Consider the following 20,019-nt stretch of genomic DNA (forward strand, 5'->3'; position numbering starts at 1 on the left):
ATCTTCAAGCCACTAAATCAACTTAAAATATAATCTAACAATTAATTTACTGCATTATTTGTTACAGTGTCAATGTGTTTCTGTTACAAGATTTATCTTAATTAGTATACAAACTATTATTAAACAGTGTAATGCATATGAGGAAGTCTGGTAATTTTGCTTCCTTTGTTTCTAACAAAGGAACTAATCTTATAATGCCCTTTGAGAAGTCCCAAAGAGAACTTTTCCATAACAAGGATGGTGCAGAAAATCGGAAGAAAAACTGGTGGATGAGAAAGTGAGAGCATCTTTCTTAGATATATATTGAATGCATACATAAAATCAATACGACTAGTGCCTGTCCAGAAACAGAAGATTGTTTCATAGGAAAGCAAATGTGAGTTGAAATAACAGTTTTTTATATCACAAATTGGTAACTTTCCAAGTCCTTTTGTTCTTCTTCATAGGTACACAAATTAAAAATCTAAACTGTACATAGCATTAATGGAGAACTTAATATCAGTTAAAATATATAAGTTTTAAACATAATATATGTATCAGAAACATCAATACCATAAACAGTGAAATACAGAAAACACATCCAGGTGACTGATGTGATTTGCAGAGTAAGTCTTCATCTGCTGAAGACAGGGCATGATAAGTGAAGATGGACATGAACTTGTAATGAAACATTTTAAAGTTTGTTTTATGCAGAAACCACATATAATACAGGAAAAAAAATGATACATTTTTCCTACTTTAAAAGAACCTAATGTGCATTCATTGCATTAGTATATGTTAAACAAATGTAAGAATTGTAGAAACCCTTCTGTGTGCGTACTATATTTGACATTGTTGCACATGCATAGATAGTATTTTGAAGCTATTTCATTTTCTGCATGTTTAGAAATAGCAGCATAGCCTTTCACATCATAAAACACATTGGCAGTATGTGCAGAGTAAAGAAAGCATACTGAATGCAGAACATCAAACTATAGGTATACTGAAGATGTCATGAAAGACATAAATAAAGACATTTTTTGAGAAGGAACAGTAGTAAAAAGTACAGATATGCAAATGTCTGATTTGAGGATTTTGTAAGAAGAAAGATAGGGACAGTTTGTCTTGTTTGGGTTTGATTTTGAAGTTAAACCCACCCAACCAATTGAATGACAGACGCTTTATTTTTTTCTATAGCTAGTACTCAGTGTACAATCACTGCTCACCTTCAAGCAAATTCATACCTGCACAGAAAATACTAGTTCCTATGTTACATGGCTGTAATTCAAAATAAGTGGAAATTCTTCCCTGATCTTTTCTTAGTACTAAGTGTTTCCAGTTGATACAGATTTTATTTTAAAACAACGAAACAATGGCTTTAATAAGAGAGCTACCAGCAGTGACTTTTCTGGACTTTTCTGTATCTCCCAGATTTCATGTATAAGACTGAAGAATAATCTAAAAACAGTATTTTAAAAAGTAATTATAATGAATATGGTCATTCAGAATATTGAATAAATAGACACTATATGTCAAGGTAGATTCTAAGTCACAATAAAAGTCACTATAGGATAATACTTAAAACTAATTTTTCAAAACAAAAAGTATATAGAATAAATGTTCAGGAATGGAAGCAGGTTAAATAGAATAAACTTTAAAATCTCATTATTACATAAAGATATACCTTTGTGACGTTACAAACAAACTATCCACAGAGTAAGAAGAAACAGACCTAGAATCTCTAAAATCAATATAAAGAATTTACATCCAAGCAAACTTATGGGAATAAGTTCCCAGAGCAAATTCCCAAACCAATATCAATATCCAATATAAGAAAAGCAAAATGCTTTGTGTGCCATAGCACACAAAGAAAAGGGCAGGTAAAAAGGAAAATGGGCAAAAGTAGACAATTCCCAAAGCAAAATGAACGGGACAAACTCTAGTGTGTAAAATGAAGTGTCTTGGTATGGATATACAATCATGTTTTTTTTTGCAATACTTGGAGTAATGATACTTTGAAACCCAAATAAACTATGATGAAATTCTGATGTCCATCAGAATTGAGCCAAAGCCATGGTAATATGCCATACATGTAAACTGAGAAAATAGCTTTTTTTTTTTTTCATGGTGTCCTGCTCCACTAGGCAGTTTTTTATTTATTTCTGCAGTCATAAAAGGTAGAGATTAAGAAAGAAAAAAAAAAAAAAGGATAATCTTGTAGTAATCTGTTACAAGATTTACACAGACATACTCAAAGTTCATCATATTTGATGACAGAAGTGCCATGATACTCTCTAAAAAGTGATGTATGCTGGGAAATGAGAGAAAATCATGTTGGAAATGTTGATAACATAATTCATGCTACATGTATGACACCCTAGAAGAAGAAGTACAGAATGATCCTAATGATATAGTGTAGCATGATCCAACTGATATACTGTAGGTAGTATAGCAGTATTTTGTTGGGTATTTCAGGTTGTATTTTGTAAAAAAGATGTATGTGGTTATGCAAAATTGCTATGTGAATCTTCTCTGCACAAATGTGTTTCAGTCTCTTGTAATCTTTTTAGTGTAGAAGTGAATGAAGAGATATCCAGACTGGGAGAACATGTCCAGACTGGACCAGAAAAACTAGTTAAAAGCAGATAATTCCTGTGAAAGTTGTTGAAAGTATTTTCATTTACATTTTAATTGAGTTCACAAATTCTACACATTACTTAAAGTGTTAGATTTCCTTAGCTGATCTTATTGCCCTGAAAAATTCTGTACGCATGCATTCTCAGCATGGAAAAAAAAAAAGTATCTTTAATGTATAAGCAACTCAATGAAGTTAGTAACACTAAGAATATGCTTGAATGAAAATACTTTCCTTAAACAGGTTCACAGGTAATTAAAATATATATACATGTCTGTTCATGAAAATATATAATCTAACAATCTGGAAGATAAGTTTTTAAATGCTGTCACTGCAGGTACTGTTCAAATCTTAGAGTCAAAACTACTTGTTTTTGTAGAAATACCATAGGAAATCACAGAATCACAGAATTTCTAGGTTGGAAGAGACCTCAAATCATTTTGGAATCCACTGGTAATCACCAAAATTATCATAGAATCATAGAATCATAGAATATCCTGAGTTGGAAGGGACCCTTAAGGATCATCAAGTCCAACTCTTGACACCGCACAGGTCTACCCAAAAGTTCAGACCATGTGACTAAGTGCACAGTCCAATCTCTTCTTAAATTCAGACAGGCTCGGTGCAGTGACCACTTCCCTGGGGAGCCTGTTCCAGTGTGCAACCACCCTCTCTGTGAAGAACCCCCTCCTGACGTCCAGCCTAAATTTCCCCTGCCTCAGCTTAACCCCGTTTCCGCGGGTCCTGTCACTGGTGTTAATGGAGAAAAGGTCTCCTGCCTCTCGACACCCCCTTACGAGGAAGTTGTAGACTGTGATGAGGTCTCCCCTCAGCCTCCTCTTCTCCAGGCTGAACAGGCCCAGTGACCTAACTGCACATCTAACAGTCTGGCTTTGACTTTTCTAGTATAAATCATAATTATTATTTATATAAGACTTAGTTTCTGCATTAATGAGAAAGTTAATTATTGCACAGTCTACTAGGCAGCTTCTAAATGGATACAATTAATTATCTATAAAGATTCTGAGAATTTTACATACACTGAATTGCAGTGAAAGGCACTTTCATTATAAAACCTATTAGGAAATAGGTCCTATACAGCTTAAGACTTTTCCCTTCACAGTTCCTCTTTGGGACTTTCTGTGCTAGCCCGAAGTAGTGGCTGGCAGTGGAAATCCTTGCATTAAGTTATTTTTGGCAATCCTATTAACTTTTACATATGAACGTACTATAATTTTATAGATTTTCTGTATGATCTGACATTCATATTGATTTTATGCAATAATATATATATATATTTACATACTGATCGTATATTTTTCAGTAGCGAAAATATTTCTAAAATTGTATAATGTCTGAAAGTGGTATAAGCAAGTGATCATAGGATTTTCCCAAAGAACTTCAGAATTTTTCTTCACGATTAGCATATCTACTACCAAACATAGTACAAATTTAACCTTTAACATTTTAGCATATGGACATCACCTGTAATGCAATCTGACAAATCAAAAGGCCACTCTGGCTCAGAAAAAATAAAAGAAGTAAACAGAATTGAAAAGTTAAACGGAATGCATGGAACATATTATGTGGAACTTGAATTTCAGAAATTAGGGATTATATACATACAGGCTATGTTTGCTCCTTTGAATTCAGTCCTGTGTCAGATGAACAAGTAAACTTTTTATTTAACAAGTTTTTTTAAACAAGCAATGAAGCTGAAACTGTAAATTACATTAATAAAATTATTTCCTCAAAGTCCAAGTGTGAATACTGAGTCTACAGTCCCCTATAAACTACATGTTTGTCTGTGATAGACAGGAGGCTTAAAAATTCACTTTATGTTGACATTTTAGTGAGGTAGAGGAAGGATTAACTGTATAAGTGATCTCTTTACACAATGGAGATAATTTCCAGGATCAGACTAGAACAGGGATTAGGTCCAGACTACTGGTCTGATGGAAACCAGACGATGGAATCATATTCAGTGGTAATAAAATTTCATAAACTGTTCTCACATTGTCTGAGTTCAAATGTTACAGCAGACCTATTTGTGTGCCATTGTTGTGATATCCATACAGCACAGTCAGGTCATGGGACAGTGTTTTGGAAGCACTTTGTAACATGATCTTAAACTGGAGTCTTGGGCTGGGAAGATGCCATTAAGCCAATTTAATCAGAGATGGAAATGACCACAGTATCAAAATACAAGCCACTGTATCATAAAACAGGAAGCTATATTATCTTGAGGTCTCTTCCAACCTAGAAATTCTGTGATTCTGTGATACTGAGCCTTTTTTTTTTTTTTTTTTTTTTTTCATCCAGGAGTCCAGTTGGGCAGTGAAAGCTGCAACTACTGATGGCAGAAATGGGATTTTAGATCTGCGTCTAAACTCTAAAAAATGAACAGACAGCTACTGACTAAATTTATATCCATTTGTACAAGTGCCTGAAAATATCACTATGGGCAAACTATAAAAGCATTGATTGTGTTATTAGGAGAGTTTGTGATCATCTGTTTCAGTTCTCTCCCATCACCTGTCCACTAATTGCTTTATGAACTTTTAAAAATTTATTAGTACAATTGGCTATCAAAAGACAGACGGCATAAAAAATTGTTTATGCTTAGTAAGCAGATGATTTACAATATTGTACATTTGAAGAGGGCTATGAATTTTACCACAAAACAATGTAAACATTCTCATTTAATAAGCTTTTTTAAGGACAACTTTTTATGCTTTTATTAGAAGTAAATTAAAGTTGTAATCACCATTTGTACTCGGTGATTTTCACTAGATTTTTTTTCTTCTTTATGATTAATCCTGTGCTAAATAGAGGAAGATTCTAAGAATAAGTTCATCATCTAAAATGACATTCTAAATAGTCAGAGTAATGAGTGCTTTAAAATACAGTGACTAAACATTGGAAACTAGGAACTCCCACCTCCGTCACAAATTCTCTATTTTCCTGAATTTTGCATAGCACAATCAGGTAGGTTTACTGTTTGTCTGTGAGAATATACAGAAATAATTTTGCTTGTGGATGATGATAAAGAATCCTATTTTCTGTTAGCATATACATTTCTACAGATTGTTCTATTAAACAGTGAAGAAAATAACATAAGGAATGCAACTCATTTGAGAATAAATTAAAGGAATTCTTAGCCAAAAAGTTTCAGAGAACAAAAATGAATAGAAACCCCTTGTTTTTCAGGATTTGGTTAAAGGAATATATTTTATTTATTCACATATTTCATTTAAAACCTGAGCACATTTAGTGCTAAAACCTAAAGCCATGAAACTAACATTTAGTTGAATCTCCTGTAATGCGCTGTTACAAAATTTACAAATTCACACATGTGATAACTAGTGATCTATCTAATAACGTGACTTCTGCCAGAATAAATATAAATTAGTTTAAAATTTCTTTGCATGGAAGTAAGTTTACTTTCTACATTCTAACTTCTTCCTCTGGGTACGTAGTAGTCTTCCTTCTGTACATTGTATAAACTCAGGTAGGTTCAAAATACATTAGGAAAGATTTTACTGAGCTGTTTATAGGGTAACATTCTGCTAACACTTTAGAAAGGGTTTCAAACATGTATTCTGCCTTGCTCTGTGTATTTGGTATATGAATGCTGATATGAGAGATGGGAAACTTGTATTTATGATACAATTCGTTTTAAGAGGAGAGAGACACCAGTGCTTGAACATCAAACTTTCAAGAAATGCATTTACTAGAAATGCTGTTACTCAGTTTCTGAAAGAACAATATTGGTACAGATGATAAAGAAAACTTTCCAAATTACGTAATTCCACGTATATTTCTGTACTGACAAAACATATCCCATACATTGCAGAGCATTTCAGGGTTGCTTCTTGCAGAAATCTTCTTTTAGATCTCTGATACTTGGTTTTCATCTTCTGTATGTCTCTTTTAAGAGACAACTGTCTATGTTATCTTATAGACAGAGATGTTAACACTGTCCACAGAGGAAATGAATTACATTGCAGGTAACAAATTTTAACAAATTCTTCCATTATTAAGAATGGCTCTTTTTTACTAGAAGACCCTGAAAGCACAAACTACTACATCACTGCCTAATCTTTATATAAGATTAAAATGCAACAGAGAGAAAATAACTTTAACCAAAATACTTTCAAAGTTCAATACACTTTTATTATCCAGAAAAGTATCATTTTGTCATACTAAGTATTTAAAGAAATAAGCCTATTAAACTGAGATTCAGCTGATGGATAACAAAAATTAAACTCTGCAATACTTAAATTTAATAACATGCTCAGTCAAATGTAAAATTCCATTTCCTGCTAGATCAGAATTTAATTGTTCCACTTCATTATTTGATAATAACAGTACATTCTATTAAAAGGCTTATTTGTTATTTTATTTCTTGGGCTACTACTCAAAAACTGCTATGTAACACTCTCCCTCTGTATATAGTTCAGAAAATAGAGAATATAATATTATTTAGCGGAAGTAAAGATAATTTCCCTAGACTAACAAATTTCTGAAATCTGAAATCCAGAGAGCACCTCACTAAAACAAATATTCCTGAATTACTTCAAATATGTTGCTTATACATTGAAAAGTTTGCAGAACTGTTCTGGGTCAGAACTGTTTGCAGAACTGACCCAGACACAGAATGCACAAGACATTTACTCACTTCTATTCACATCCTGCATTCCTTCATTCTTCCTGATTATATTTGTGGATATCTGTTAGCACAACAAAATATTATGCACCCAATACACTAGTTTATGGATACTTAAATGTTGAAATTATAAACCAGTTTACAACACCAACAACCCATAAAATACATTTGCCAAATCAGTACTCTGCTTAAAGGTTCTACTCAAAACACATTAAAATACTTAAGTTATATTCACAACTGTACTGACTTACCCTGGTAGAAGAATTCACCAAGGAACTATTCAGATTGCCAGTGTTGCACTTGAAATTTAAATGTTGATCAGAATGGGAATCTGCTTCCCAGCTTCCCAAATCATGCACCAACTTGTCAGAATTTGCAGATATTTTCTGGAAAGCAGTGCAGGTCATTCCTATGAAACTTGATGGCTTGATCATAAAGGCCTCCAGAGCAATATTATGAGATACCTGTCAAGAAAGATGCAGGTATGTTGCTAACTCATTAAGCGTTATTACATTATACATGCATTTTGTATTTACTATACGTATGTTATAAAGGATTGTGCACGTACATGTACACGTACAATTGCTTTCCATACACATGCATATGTGAAAGAAAGAAAACTGAATTTATTTAAAAAATAAAAAAAAGATCTAGAATTCTACAACAGTACAGAGGGTTTGCTTGAAAATTCCTTAGGGATAAGTAAAAACAGATGACAGGATAGCAAGTAAATATACAAAAGGACTTAATTTGTCTCTCAATTTGTATCAGTTTTGCGACTGTATCATTATCAGCTTCAACAGACTGAATCCCAATTTAAAGCATATACATATGAAGTGAATTAGTAACTGCAGTAGTAGGAATTATTTAAAAAACGGGCAAGGATGTGCTGTCTGCCTCAGAAGTGAAACAGAAACATGCTTAGCTATTTGTTGTGTGGACTGATTGATTTCTGATTTTTTTATATATATTTTTTTTATTTTTGCAGATCATGTTCCATTATCATGTTTGCAGAATACTGTTACCATAGAATCATAGAATGGCTAGAGTTGGAAGGGACATAGAAGATCATCTAGTTTCACACACACACACCACCATGGGCAGGGATGCCACCCACTAGATCAGGTTGGTCAGGGACTCATCCAACCTGGTCTTGAACACCCCATCCACAAGCTCTCTGGACAACCTGTTTCAGTGCCTCACCACCCTTTATGTGAAGAATTTCTTCCTAACCTCTAATCTAAATCTCCCTTCTTTTAGTTTAAAACCATTCCCCCTTGTCCTGTCATTATCTGATGTACTGGGTCTGGCTGGAATGTTAACTTTCCCGGCAGCAGCCCATACAGTGCCGTACTCTGTACTTGTAGCTGGAACAGCAGTGTTATCACACCAGTGTTGTGTCTACTGCTGAGCAGCAGTGGCACAGCATTGGGCCTTTCTCTAACCCTCCTAGGGGGTGGGCAAAAAGTGAGGAGAGAAACATCACTAGGGCAGCTGACCTAAACCAATCAAAGGGATATTCCATACCATGTGGTGTCACACTCAGCAATAAAAGGTGGAAACAGGAAGAAGAGGGGAGGGGTGGGTGGTCGTTGAGAAGACGTCGGTCCTCCTCTCAAACACCGGCTGCGTGCGTTGAGGCCTTGCTTCAAGGACGTGGTCAATCATCGCTCATTTGTGGGAAGTAGAGAGTAATTTCTTTCCTCTGCACTTCCATATAGCTTTCATTTATTTTGTTTGTTTGTTTTCCTCCCTTCTTTTTATTTTTCCCTTTTCCCCTCCCTTTTTCCCCTTTCCCTTTTATTTCCCCTTAGTTAAATTGTTTAGTTCATGGTAGCCTTTATTTAATTATTATAATTATTTCCCTTTAATTAAATTATCCTTATCTCAACCCGTGAGTTGTTCTTTGCTTTACTTCTCCCCCTCCTCATCTAAAGGAGGGGGAGTGAGAGAGCGGTTGTGGGGTTTAGCTGCTCAGCACGGTAAAACCACCACATCTGATTGAACAAAAAGTCACTTCCTATCTTTTTTTATAAGCCCCCTTTAAGTATTCATAGGCTGCAATAAGGTCACCCCGGAGTCTACCCTGTAGGCCAAACAGCCCCAGCTCTCTCATCCTTTCTTCATAGGAGTGGTGCTCCAGCCTTCTGGTCATCTTTGTGGCCCTCCCCTGTACCCGTTCTAACAGATCAACAACCTTCTTGTACTTGGGGCCCCAGACCTGGACACAGTAGTCCAACTGGGAACTCACATGGGCAGAGCAGAGGGGGAAAATCACCTTCCTCTCCTGCTGGCCACCCCTCTGTAGATGCTGCCCAGGATGCAGTTGGCATTATGGGCTGCAAGCATGCACTGCTGACTCATGTTGAGCTTTTCATCCACCAGAACCCCAAAGTCCTCCTCTGCAGGGCTGCTCTCAATGAGTTCTTCTCACAGTCTCTACTCATTGCCAGGACTGCCCTGATGGAGGTGCAGCACCTTGCTCTTAGATTTGTTGAACCTCACTAGGTTCACATGGGCCCACTTCTCAAGCTTGTCCAGGCCCCTTTGGATGGCATCCTTTCCTTCTGTTGTATCAACTGCACCACTCAGCTTGGTGATACACATCACCAGAATCAAGCCACTTGCCTCAGTTAAAACTTCTGTGTGGAAACACATGTTCTTGAACCTTGGCAATAGCCATTTAAGTATTCAGAAATTCAAATTTCTGCTGTAGAATGGAAATAGCACTGGTTTCCTACTACACATTTGTGAGATGAAGGTTAATAAGCAAATGTTAGCTAGATAATGTTGTATAGAGGATTCAGGTGATTTCACATATAAAATCCATGTTTTTGTTTTTGTTTTTTTTAAAGAGTAGGAAATTCTTTAAACATAAATCTTTTCACTCCACAAATAATCCTATAAAGGCCTGACAACATTCAAATATTATGAACACACCATTCTCAGCATACAGAAATGCATAAAACAGAACGCAAAACAGTGTTCCTTACATAGCACTCTAAAACGAGCTTTAAATTGATACAGATGAACACAGAGAAAAAATATCCATGGAAACAAGCAACAGTCAGAAAGGTACGTGTTAGGAAACAACACAAGTTAATTTTATATAAGTGTTGCAGATATAAAAAATGCTAATGTGGAGCCCATTTCCTAAGTTTCACATAAGAGCATCACACTGCAGAATGGCCAAAGGGTTTCCTTACAGGGGTAAGCTGAGAACAGCACTGAAGAGAGCAAAGTGAAAGCACAAAAACAACCAACCAAACAGTCAAAAACTTTGCAATTAGCCTACAATATTCTGAAAGTTTCATCAGGCAGAGAGTAAAATTAAAACCCTTCAGAGGCTGGTTTGAAGGCAGCTACACACTCCTGACAGGACTACAGAGTTAAGTTTTGTCATCCATGGGAAGGCTTCCTTCTCATATTGCACATCTGACAGGTACACACAGAAATATATGCTGGAGTGAAGAAGCACCTCAGAACAATACTGATGCCTGCCTGAGCAGTGTGGTGACTGTGTCACAGCCTGGCCACCAGCCAGCCATGTTGCCCCAGGCCTGCCACTGACCAGGGCCTTGCCACAGCCCAGCCTGGCAATCGCAGGGCTGCGACCTGACCCAGTTGCCATCACCAGGCCTCACAGGGACTAGCAGCGTTATGCTCCCTGCTTGGGCTCATCACCACCACTGAACACATGTGCCTGGGCTGGGGCAACCCTGCCCTGCCCTGCTCCCTGTCTGGGGGCAGTGGAAAAGGCCCCGGCTGGCAAGGCCTAGCCCTGCCACCCACAGGGGAGACCCAGGCCCTCAGGCCACTCTGACATAAACTTCTTTTCCACAGGACTTCTCTAAAATTTTAAATACCATACTGAAAAATAATATTTTGTTTTGTTTTATTTTTAACTGTTACATGATTATTAAAGTATAATTTTAATAGAATAAAGTATAATTTAGTAATAATAAAGTATAATTTTAGTAGCTTTAAGTATGTATGTACAATATATACCTCTAGAATGTATCTATCAAATGAGATTTAAGAAGGTCTAAATGAGGGTGTCAATCATGGCATTTTTCTGACCTTGAAATTAGTCATTCCAAAACTTTATGGAACTCGAAAACCATTTTTGTCTTTCACAAATGATAAAGGAGTAACAGCAGAAGTTACTCCCAGGTGGCTTTTCAACATACAGGGAACACAGTCGTCCATATGATATACAATTGTATATCATAATTGCTTATTGAGGTCCATTTTTTCAGGAACCTTATTATGAAGTAGTAGCTACTTAAGATTTGGGGGTTTTATATGACGATTTCTAAAATAAAGAAAGCAGATGCAATGTCTGCATGCAGTTTGCTGGCTAATCTCCAGGAGGAACAGAAGTGTTTGATATTTGAGGAGATAACACCAAAAAAACCTTCATAGCCTTGTTTATTTACAAATTGCACTCAACCATTCTGTATGAAGCAATAGAGAACCCCTAGGAAATTTGCAAAAGACATTGCAGAAAACATTGCAAAAGACTTCTAAAAGGCAAATCATAAAGGCATCATTCATTGATATAAATATTTGTAGCAAACTTGATTATTTTATGTAGATATTTTCTTTTTAAATTATTTTAATAATCATATTATTTTATTATTCTTAAAACAAAACAAAACAAACAAACAAACAAAACAAAACAAAACAAAAAACAAACCAAACCAAAACAAGCAAACAAAAAAAACCTATCCAATGTGTTTTATGACTTTATTCTGCAAGTGGAAAGATTGATTTTCTAAAATTATACAGAGAGGGGACTAAGGCCATTATGCTGTTAAGTTCAGTTTTTTTTGTTTTTTTTTTTTATATACTTTATTGCATATCTGAAACTAAAACTGAATTCACCTCTAGTAGCTTCACCTGCATTTCTCAACTGCGTTGGACAGTGAGAAAATAATAAAGGTTGTTTAAAATCAAGGAAGCAGGCAAATGAACCCATGGAGCAATAACACTTCGAAATATTTAACTAAAACTCTGATAAAGATAACTTTCAAGCTTTTGATTTAGATGCATTTCTAAGCTTTAGACATTGAAACAGACAGTTTCTCAGTATCAAATACACCCTTCAGTATCCAAATGTCAAATTCATCATGTAAGTCAAGACCAAGGAAAAAAAAACAGTTACTTCATTCTGCTACAGGTTGCTTCTAAATAACTAAAAATATCTGCAAATTAATTATCTTTATGATAATTAACACCTTTTTTTGAACATTTTGTCAATTCTTTAAGCATGTGTTCTCTAAACTCCTCTCTGAAAGGCATATTAAAAACTTTAGGTGACAAGGGAGCATGTCGTCTTTGCTCTTATTAAAAAAATTTCACTCAATTTATCCCTTTCAAAATAAACCCAGATACTACAGTGACAAGAAAAATAGAAACTGAGTGAATACTAAGAACACTAGAAATATGAAGTTGTGAACATTGTATGGATGCATTAAATCAAATTCAGGAAAAAGAATTTTTAATACAATTAGTGATATTCAGAAAAAAAAAAACAAACAACAAACAAACAAAAAAAAACAATCCAAGTGTATCTACATAAATGGGCTATTCTGTGTACCTAGTTTATATACAGTCTTGCCCCCCTTCTCTGCATACAAGTCAGTAGTAAAAATTGTGAAGAAAAATAACATCTAAAAATATATTTTTACAAAAAATCTTTGTAATTTTATGAAATACCTTTGATATAACTTGAATGTTGCTGGTCAGTACTTGATTTGCAATATGTTCCACACATCGTACAATTCTGGTGCAGGCTTTGTCTTCTTTTTGAGCCATCCACAACACATGATCGTCAACCAACATTATATTGCTAGCAATTTCAATGAGAGCATCCCCAATCTGAATGATAAAACAAACAAAGAAAAAAACAAAACACAGTATTTTCTGCAAGACATAAAAATAGAATATAAGTGCACAGGAGTACAACTAAAAGTAGGCATAGTATTCTTCGTAGCCATCATTCAAAGATACTTTTGATTCTGTTAAGAAAAGTAAATGGACTGCAAAATTGATGGCAATGAAAGAAAAATGTTACTGCCTTCAAAGAAAAGCTTTTTGGTTCACAATTTTAAAGCTTAACGTCAAGATGCACCACAAAAACCAATGTCTCTCATTGGGTGAAAAATGCAATCCCAGAATTATTAACCTCTTTCTTAAACTAAGCAAAACTGGCCAAACCTCTCTAAAGAATTGTTTCATGGTTAATAAAACAACCTTTGGGGCTGGGAAAGGGAATATATTTGGGAAAAAAAAAATGTTATAGACATATAGATATAGTTTGTAGATATATTTGAGATTTAATTCAGGTGCTGATACATCTGTAATTAACTGACAGCAGAATAACATAAATAAACAAAAGGTGAAAAATAAGAAGAGGAAGTTTATATTATAATTAAATGTATTATAGGAGAATAAATGCATGACATGAAAAAATACAAAATTTTGGGCTAATACATGTATGTCTTCCTGGTAACGAGGAACCTGTGTGAAATTGGCTAAACAGAAAGTATGGGCTTGTAGCTTTGTGAGTTTTGATTCACTCTTGCAATAACTCCTCTTAGAAGTGACTAACTATTTTTAGGCAGGGATAAATCCTTGTCTGTGCCTGGTCATACCTTGCAGTTTTCAATAAGTATGCCTGTGTTTCAAAATGTTAGTATATCACATTTAGAAAGAATAAATACCACTGTGAATATTTTTGGTGATGTTTTCACACTGAAGTTAAAATATTTACTTTTAAAAATTTTAAAAGTTATTTTGAGAAAGATTTCAAAATTAACATTGCCATTATTTTTGAAGGTTTATGGTTACTTAAGAAACAAAGATATGCCAAAGATACACAAAGATACACAAACCTGAATACAAAGTTATATAACAGAAAAAAAAATGACCAAGAGAAATACAGCTTAAAAAAAGCTCAAGAGGTTAAAAAGTCAAACTAATAGAAACATAAAAATAAGACAAATGCACAGATAATTCAGTGAGGAAAAAAAAAAAAAAAGAAACTCAGCAATAATGAAAAAGGTTTAAGGAATGACAGTTTATGAAGTCAGTTCTGCATTTGCAATAAAAAATACATACATTTCACATGCATTTCAAAGAAAAGAGAAGTAATGAGACTGTGTGAAATTTTATGTGACTATTCCTGAAATATTTAATGTATTTTTGAGAATGTAATTACCAGGTAATTCTAGATGGATTTGACAATGTGACAAATAGAGTTATTGATACAATGAATAATTATAAAACACATTAAGAGGCTGAAATGATTTATAAGAAAAGATTAAAGCATAGACTAATCAGCTAAGCAATAATTAACTGAGGGCAGAACAATAGACTATAAATATACAAAAGATGAGAAATAAAGAGAAAGTAATTTATACTATAATTAAATGTGTTATTGGAGTATAAGGTATGACATGAAAAAATACAAAATTTTTGACTAATACATGTATATCTTCCTGGTAATTGCAGTATACTGCAAATATGTCCCCAAAGCAGTTGAAGCTTTCTTGCTTTAGAAGTTAACCACCAGATGGGACAAAGTACAGCTAGGTCTTCTAAAAATGTGTAATCCAGGGCTGGCTAGGAATGGCACTTCCCAGAAAACACATAAGAAAGCCGTACTAGTTTATCTAAATTTGTTTTAAAACTATTTTGATAAATCACAGAAAACCTCCCTGTATGTATTTACATTAATTTCTAATGATTTAGGTAATTGTTGTTTGAGCTGTTAGTTCATTCCAAATTAACCTACCTTTGTTCATATGTTCCCCTACTTTAAATTAATTTTGATCCCATTTTCATCCTATTTTGATCCCATTTATTGAGCTGTTGGTTCCAAATTAACCTATCTTTGTCCATATGTTCCCCTACATTAAATTAATTTTGATCCCATAACTCAAATGTCATGGGTGAAGTTACTGACACTTGAACTTTACATGTATGTTTGTACCCTATGATTGAGAGTTAAGAAATGAGTGTTAGTAAAGTGCTCAGTGAACAAAGAACCTGTTTAGTGAACTTGAGAGACAGGTATAAAGTTCAAAATAGAAGAGGACAACAGAGACAAATGAGGAGAATGTTCTAAATTACAAAAACAATACGGGATTATGAAATTAGAAATGTAGAGGTAAGTGGTGGTGATAGAGCTGTTTTAGTACAGAAAACCAGAAAATGAATCCTATTTGAAAATCAACTAAGAAATTAGAGATGATGCTCAGTTTTAATGCATAATGGAATGCACCAGCTGCTAGTATGTGAAAAATAAAGAGACTCTATGGATAAATCCAAATATTTCTTTTTGGGTGGGAAATTATTTTTATTTTTATTCAGAAAGCAGTAAGATCTTATCAGGATTTTGAACTAGGAGGTTGAAATAGAGTTGTAGCTTTGAAACAATTCTTGGAGAGCACTTAGTAAAACATTTTAGGTCTCTTTAATGATGAAATTTAAGTTGGAGGCTTTTTCAAATTGTCACTAAAATGTTAACTATTACAATCCCCAAAGCCAGAATGGAATGAACATTGCCAAATCAAAAGAAAATAAATGCTTTAACTATAGCTATCATATGTACAAAAAATACAGGTTATGAAATCTAATGCAAGCAGTTACTCTGACAATTAACAGTAAAAACTATGATGAATATTACTGTTCTCTATAAAAACTTATTTTTCCCATAGGGGTTTGCATACTCTGATTAGACTTCCCTGTAAAAATGCCATAAATTTTGCTAAAATTGTCTGTGGAAATCTGTACTTCAAGACACATTTTCTTCTCTTTACATGAAGTTCTACATGCTTTCAAAACTCAGTTAAGAAAACAAGAGAAGCATGAGTAACTCCTAGATAAAGGTAAAGAAGTGGCCAGCTTGAAAAGCACCTTGAGTTCATTCTAATATGTTAGTCATGGTGGAAATTAAAACGAAAAAGAAAACTAAAGCCATGGCTTATTGAAAACTGAATTCTATTCCTTAGCAGTAACGCCTCTGTCAATCAGATGAGATGGCTCAGTTGTCTCACATAAAGAAAGACACAGCAGTATATGCAGAATGTTTGCAACCAGAATACCAGCAAGCAATTTTAGAAGCTCCAGTGTGTGCCTGCATACATTAAGATTAGGACCATCTGTGAAGACTTCACTTCTAATTTTTTTTCAGCGTACAGAAGATATCTTACATCTTCAACTTCATCCACGAAGACAATTAACTTTTCCATTATATAAGCCAAATATATTACATCCATTTTATCCGCAAAGTGGGAAGCACCTCTCGTGTAGGCTGTCAGCTGGCGGGAAAATTCAAGCACAGTCGTCAAATTGATGTGCATCTGAAAATACATGAGAATTGCTAGGTGTAATAAATCAGCTACCTTTGTTCTCTAAAAACTGGAGATCCCATCCATTTGTATAATGCTTTCTATAAATTCACATGGAATTATATGCATCACTAGTACCATAAACATAAATTTCAGTGAAATATTGTATTTTCAGCATTACATCTCAGATTTCATTGTTGTCATCTCCAGACACCACCACATGTCAACAAATATTGAAAATTTTTGCATGTCTGCTTTCTCTGGACTGGAACAAACTGGCCTCAAAGTATTATACCAGCCTACAATCTTGCCTTGCCTATATAATTAGATCATTAATGACAACAACAGTGGTATCAGTGAGGGTTCAGTGGTGCATAGTGGTGCATAGTTTTTACTACGCCAAAAGAAGATAAGTTCAGAATGGATATGAGGAAAATGTTTTCTACAGTAAGGATATAGTCAGGCATTAGAATAGGTTTCCCCTGGAGGTTGTGTAGCCTCCATCGTCAGAGGTTTTGAAAATATAAGCAGTTAAAGCCCTGAGAAACCTGACCTAACCGTATAGCTTACCTTGCTTTGAGCAGGAGGATTTACTGGAGTGCAGAAACCAAACAGAATTGTTTTCTTATCCTATAATTCTATGGGATCTCTTAATACAGTAATTATTCCTATTTAAATAGGAATACACTTGAAAACAAACTTCCTGTGGTATCTAGCACTACTAGTTAGGAAAAAACTACAAAGGAAATTGGAAGTGGTAAAAGTTATAGGTCTATGCCATCCTCCATGCTATTCACTGTTGTGCTCTTTTATCCTCATGCATTTTCATCAATTTGCATTTTTACCTCATCCTCTCTTAACCATCACACACTACTGCTCTTATTTTTCATGTTTTTTTTTTTTTCTTCCCTTGGACGATATCAAAATGGCATTCTGAAGTAGCCTTCATTTCCACAGCTCGTTTAAATATATTATGGGACAACAGCAGTGGGAAAACAAAATTCCAGTCAACAGAACTCTGATATAGGACTTCAAGAGAAATTGATGTATTTCTAGTAAAAATGCAGGAAGGGTAGACAAATAAAGAACTGAAATGAAACACTGATGACCCTGCCAACATTACTAATGGTCATCTAGTCTCCAGGCACACAGAGAAAAAAAAAAAGACATCAAAATAAAAGCAATAAATGCTGTGTGCTGTGCACTTGTTCCTACTGCAACATCAGTTACCAAAAAGCATCGTGATTCAAAAAAAAAAAAAAAAAAAGGCCAGCTACCAGCTACCACAAGCTTGTGGCTGAACAGACATTTCCTTGCAAGCTATTGCGAGCTATTCAGTAAAACCAGTACTACAGAAAGGAAACTGTGCATTTCATAACATTACCTGACTGAAAGCATGAAGAACTTGAGTTACTTCTTGTGAATAAGGACATTCAGAATAGTTTTCTTCATCCCAGTGTCCAGTTCGATTACATTTACGCCATGCCTTAGACTCTTCTGCACCGTTGTGAAAGGCAATGGAGTTAAATGAATACTGAAGACAGGGATGGTAAGCAGTTATCCCAGCCAAAGTTTTGGGCCATCTATGATAATAAAAATAATAATAATAATTTAAAAAACAACAACAGCAACAACAACAACAACAACAAAAAACCCACAGTGTAAATCTTCTTTTCAAAGGCATTTTACAATAGAGCAATAATATGCATGATATTTAAGGGAAGAAAAAAAAAAAAAAGGCTATTTTAAATTTCACCTCCTTATGTTCTACAATGAATTCCTTTGTTTCCTTGGAAAATGTCAAACTTATACAGGCTGAAGTCTGGCTGGTCACACATTAATTCTGAATTAATTGTAAGAAAGTATTTGGTGTTCAGGAAAAAAGGGGAAGGGGAAGGGGAAGGGGAAGGGGAAGGGGAAGGGGAAGGGGAAGGGGAAGGGGAAGGGGAAGGGGAAGGGGAAGGGGAAGGGGAAGGGGAAGGGGAAGGGGAAGGGGAAGGGGAAGGGGAAGGGGAAGGGGAAGGGGAAGGGGAAGGGGAAGGGGAAGGGGAAGGGGAAGGGGAAGGGGAAGGGGAAGGGGAAGGGGAAGGGGAAGGGGAAGGGGAAGGGGAAGGGGAAGGGGAAGGGGAAGGGGAAGGGGAAGGGGAAGGGGAAGGGGAAGGGGAAGGGGAAGGGGAAGGGGAAGGGGAAGGGGAAGGGGAAGGGGAAGGGGAAGGGGAAGGGGAAGGGGAAGGGGAAGGGGAAGGGGAAGGGGAAGGGAAGGGAAGGGAAGGGAAGGGAAGGGAAGGGAAGGGAAGGGAAGGGAAGGAAAGGAAAGGAAAGGAAAGGAAAGGAAAGGAAAGGAAAGGAAAGGAAAGGAAAGGAAAGGAAAGGAAAGGAAAGGAAAGGAAAGGAAAGGAAAGGAAAGGAAAGGAAAGGAAAGGAAAGGAAAGGAAAAAGAAAAGGACGTGTTTTCCTTACATTCACCTTTGCAGATTGCACAAAGCAGAGCAGAAAGTCCACTAAGCATAGAACAACTATTGCTAAATGTTGAAAAAGGTAAAGGCTCAAAATGTAGATGACAATCTTACTTTGCATTTTGACCCAATATCACAAGGCCCTTTTTGCTGCAAAGCCCTGAGAAGCAAAAAATTCTGAATGTATCAGAAACCAATAAACATAATTTGAGTATAGATTATGTCTTATGAAGGAGTTAGCCCTCAAAAATTAAGTATTAGGTATACATGATTTATCTACTGTGGTGCCAAAACAGACAGTCTTTGAAAAGAAACAATAATTCAAGAGGAGCCAGAATTGTTCTATTTATTTCTTGTGTCTACTGTGCAATACTACTATTTTTATATCTGCTGCATTCTCTTGAACTGCACATCTGGGATCGTTTGTCTAAAGAAAAAGAAAATCCATTATCCATTGCCATTTTCAGGCTAGTATGGACATAGCAGGATTAGGTAATTAAAAGAAATCAAACAAAAACAGAATATCATCTTCCAGTCAGCATGTCTGGAAAGGATGTGGTTTTGTTTTTAATTGCACTGATGTAATGACTGAAAGCAACCAATCAGAAAAAATAAAATAAAATTCAGCCTCACACTGGCACACACCTTGACAGTCAAGGTTTGCTCAAACATACATATAAATCCCTGTTAGTTATAAGAGGCAAATCCATTTGGACATTGTTACATAATATACAGACAGGTTTGGGGCTAAGTTTACATGTTTTCCTAGTTTCAAAAAAGGAAAGGTAAGAAGAAAAGTATTTTTATGTCATAGCTAACTGTCACTAGAATAATTTATGTGATATGAAAAGTTGATGCAAAATGAAACATGAAAGGATTGTCACAAAAATGAAATATGTACAATATTATTATATTCTCCTT

General features: G+C 35.2%; 1 protein-coding gene across 4 annotated transcripts in view; it reads right to left on the reverse strand.

The window, feature by feature from the left end:
• ADGRA1 (adhesion G protein-coupled receptor A1) overlaps window positions 1-20,019 on the reverse strand; it is a 275,807-nt gene that overhangs the window by 114,697 nt on the left and 141,091 nt on the right. For 2 of the 4 annotated variants that reach the window (XM_032190930.1, XM_032190932.1), the window contains 4 exons: window positions 18,027-18,225; window positions 16,505-16,654; window positions 13,005-13,166; window positions 7,535-7,747 (listed from right to left, as the gene is read on the reverse strand). In XM_032190930.1, the coding sequence (XP_032046821.1) occupies window positions 7,535-7,747; window positions 13,005-13,166; window positions 16,505-16,654; window positions 18,027-18,225 (724 nt within the window). Of the gene's footprint in view, window positions 1-7,534; window positions 7,748-13,004; window positions 13,167-16,504; window positions 16,655-18,026; window positions 18,226-20,019 lie in introns of those variants that run through there. The other 2 variants (XM_032190931.1, XM_032190933.1) reach the window with 2 other exon arrangements.

The sequence above is a fragment of the Aythya fuligula genome, chromosome 7, assembly GCF_009819795.1.
Source record: "Aythya fuligula isolate bAytFul2 chromosome 7, bAytFul2.pri, whole genome shotgun sequence".
Lineage (NCBI taxonomy): Eukaryota > Metazoa > Chordata > Aves > Anseriformes > Anatidae > Aythya > Aythya fuligula.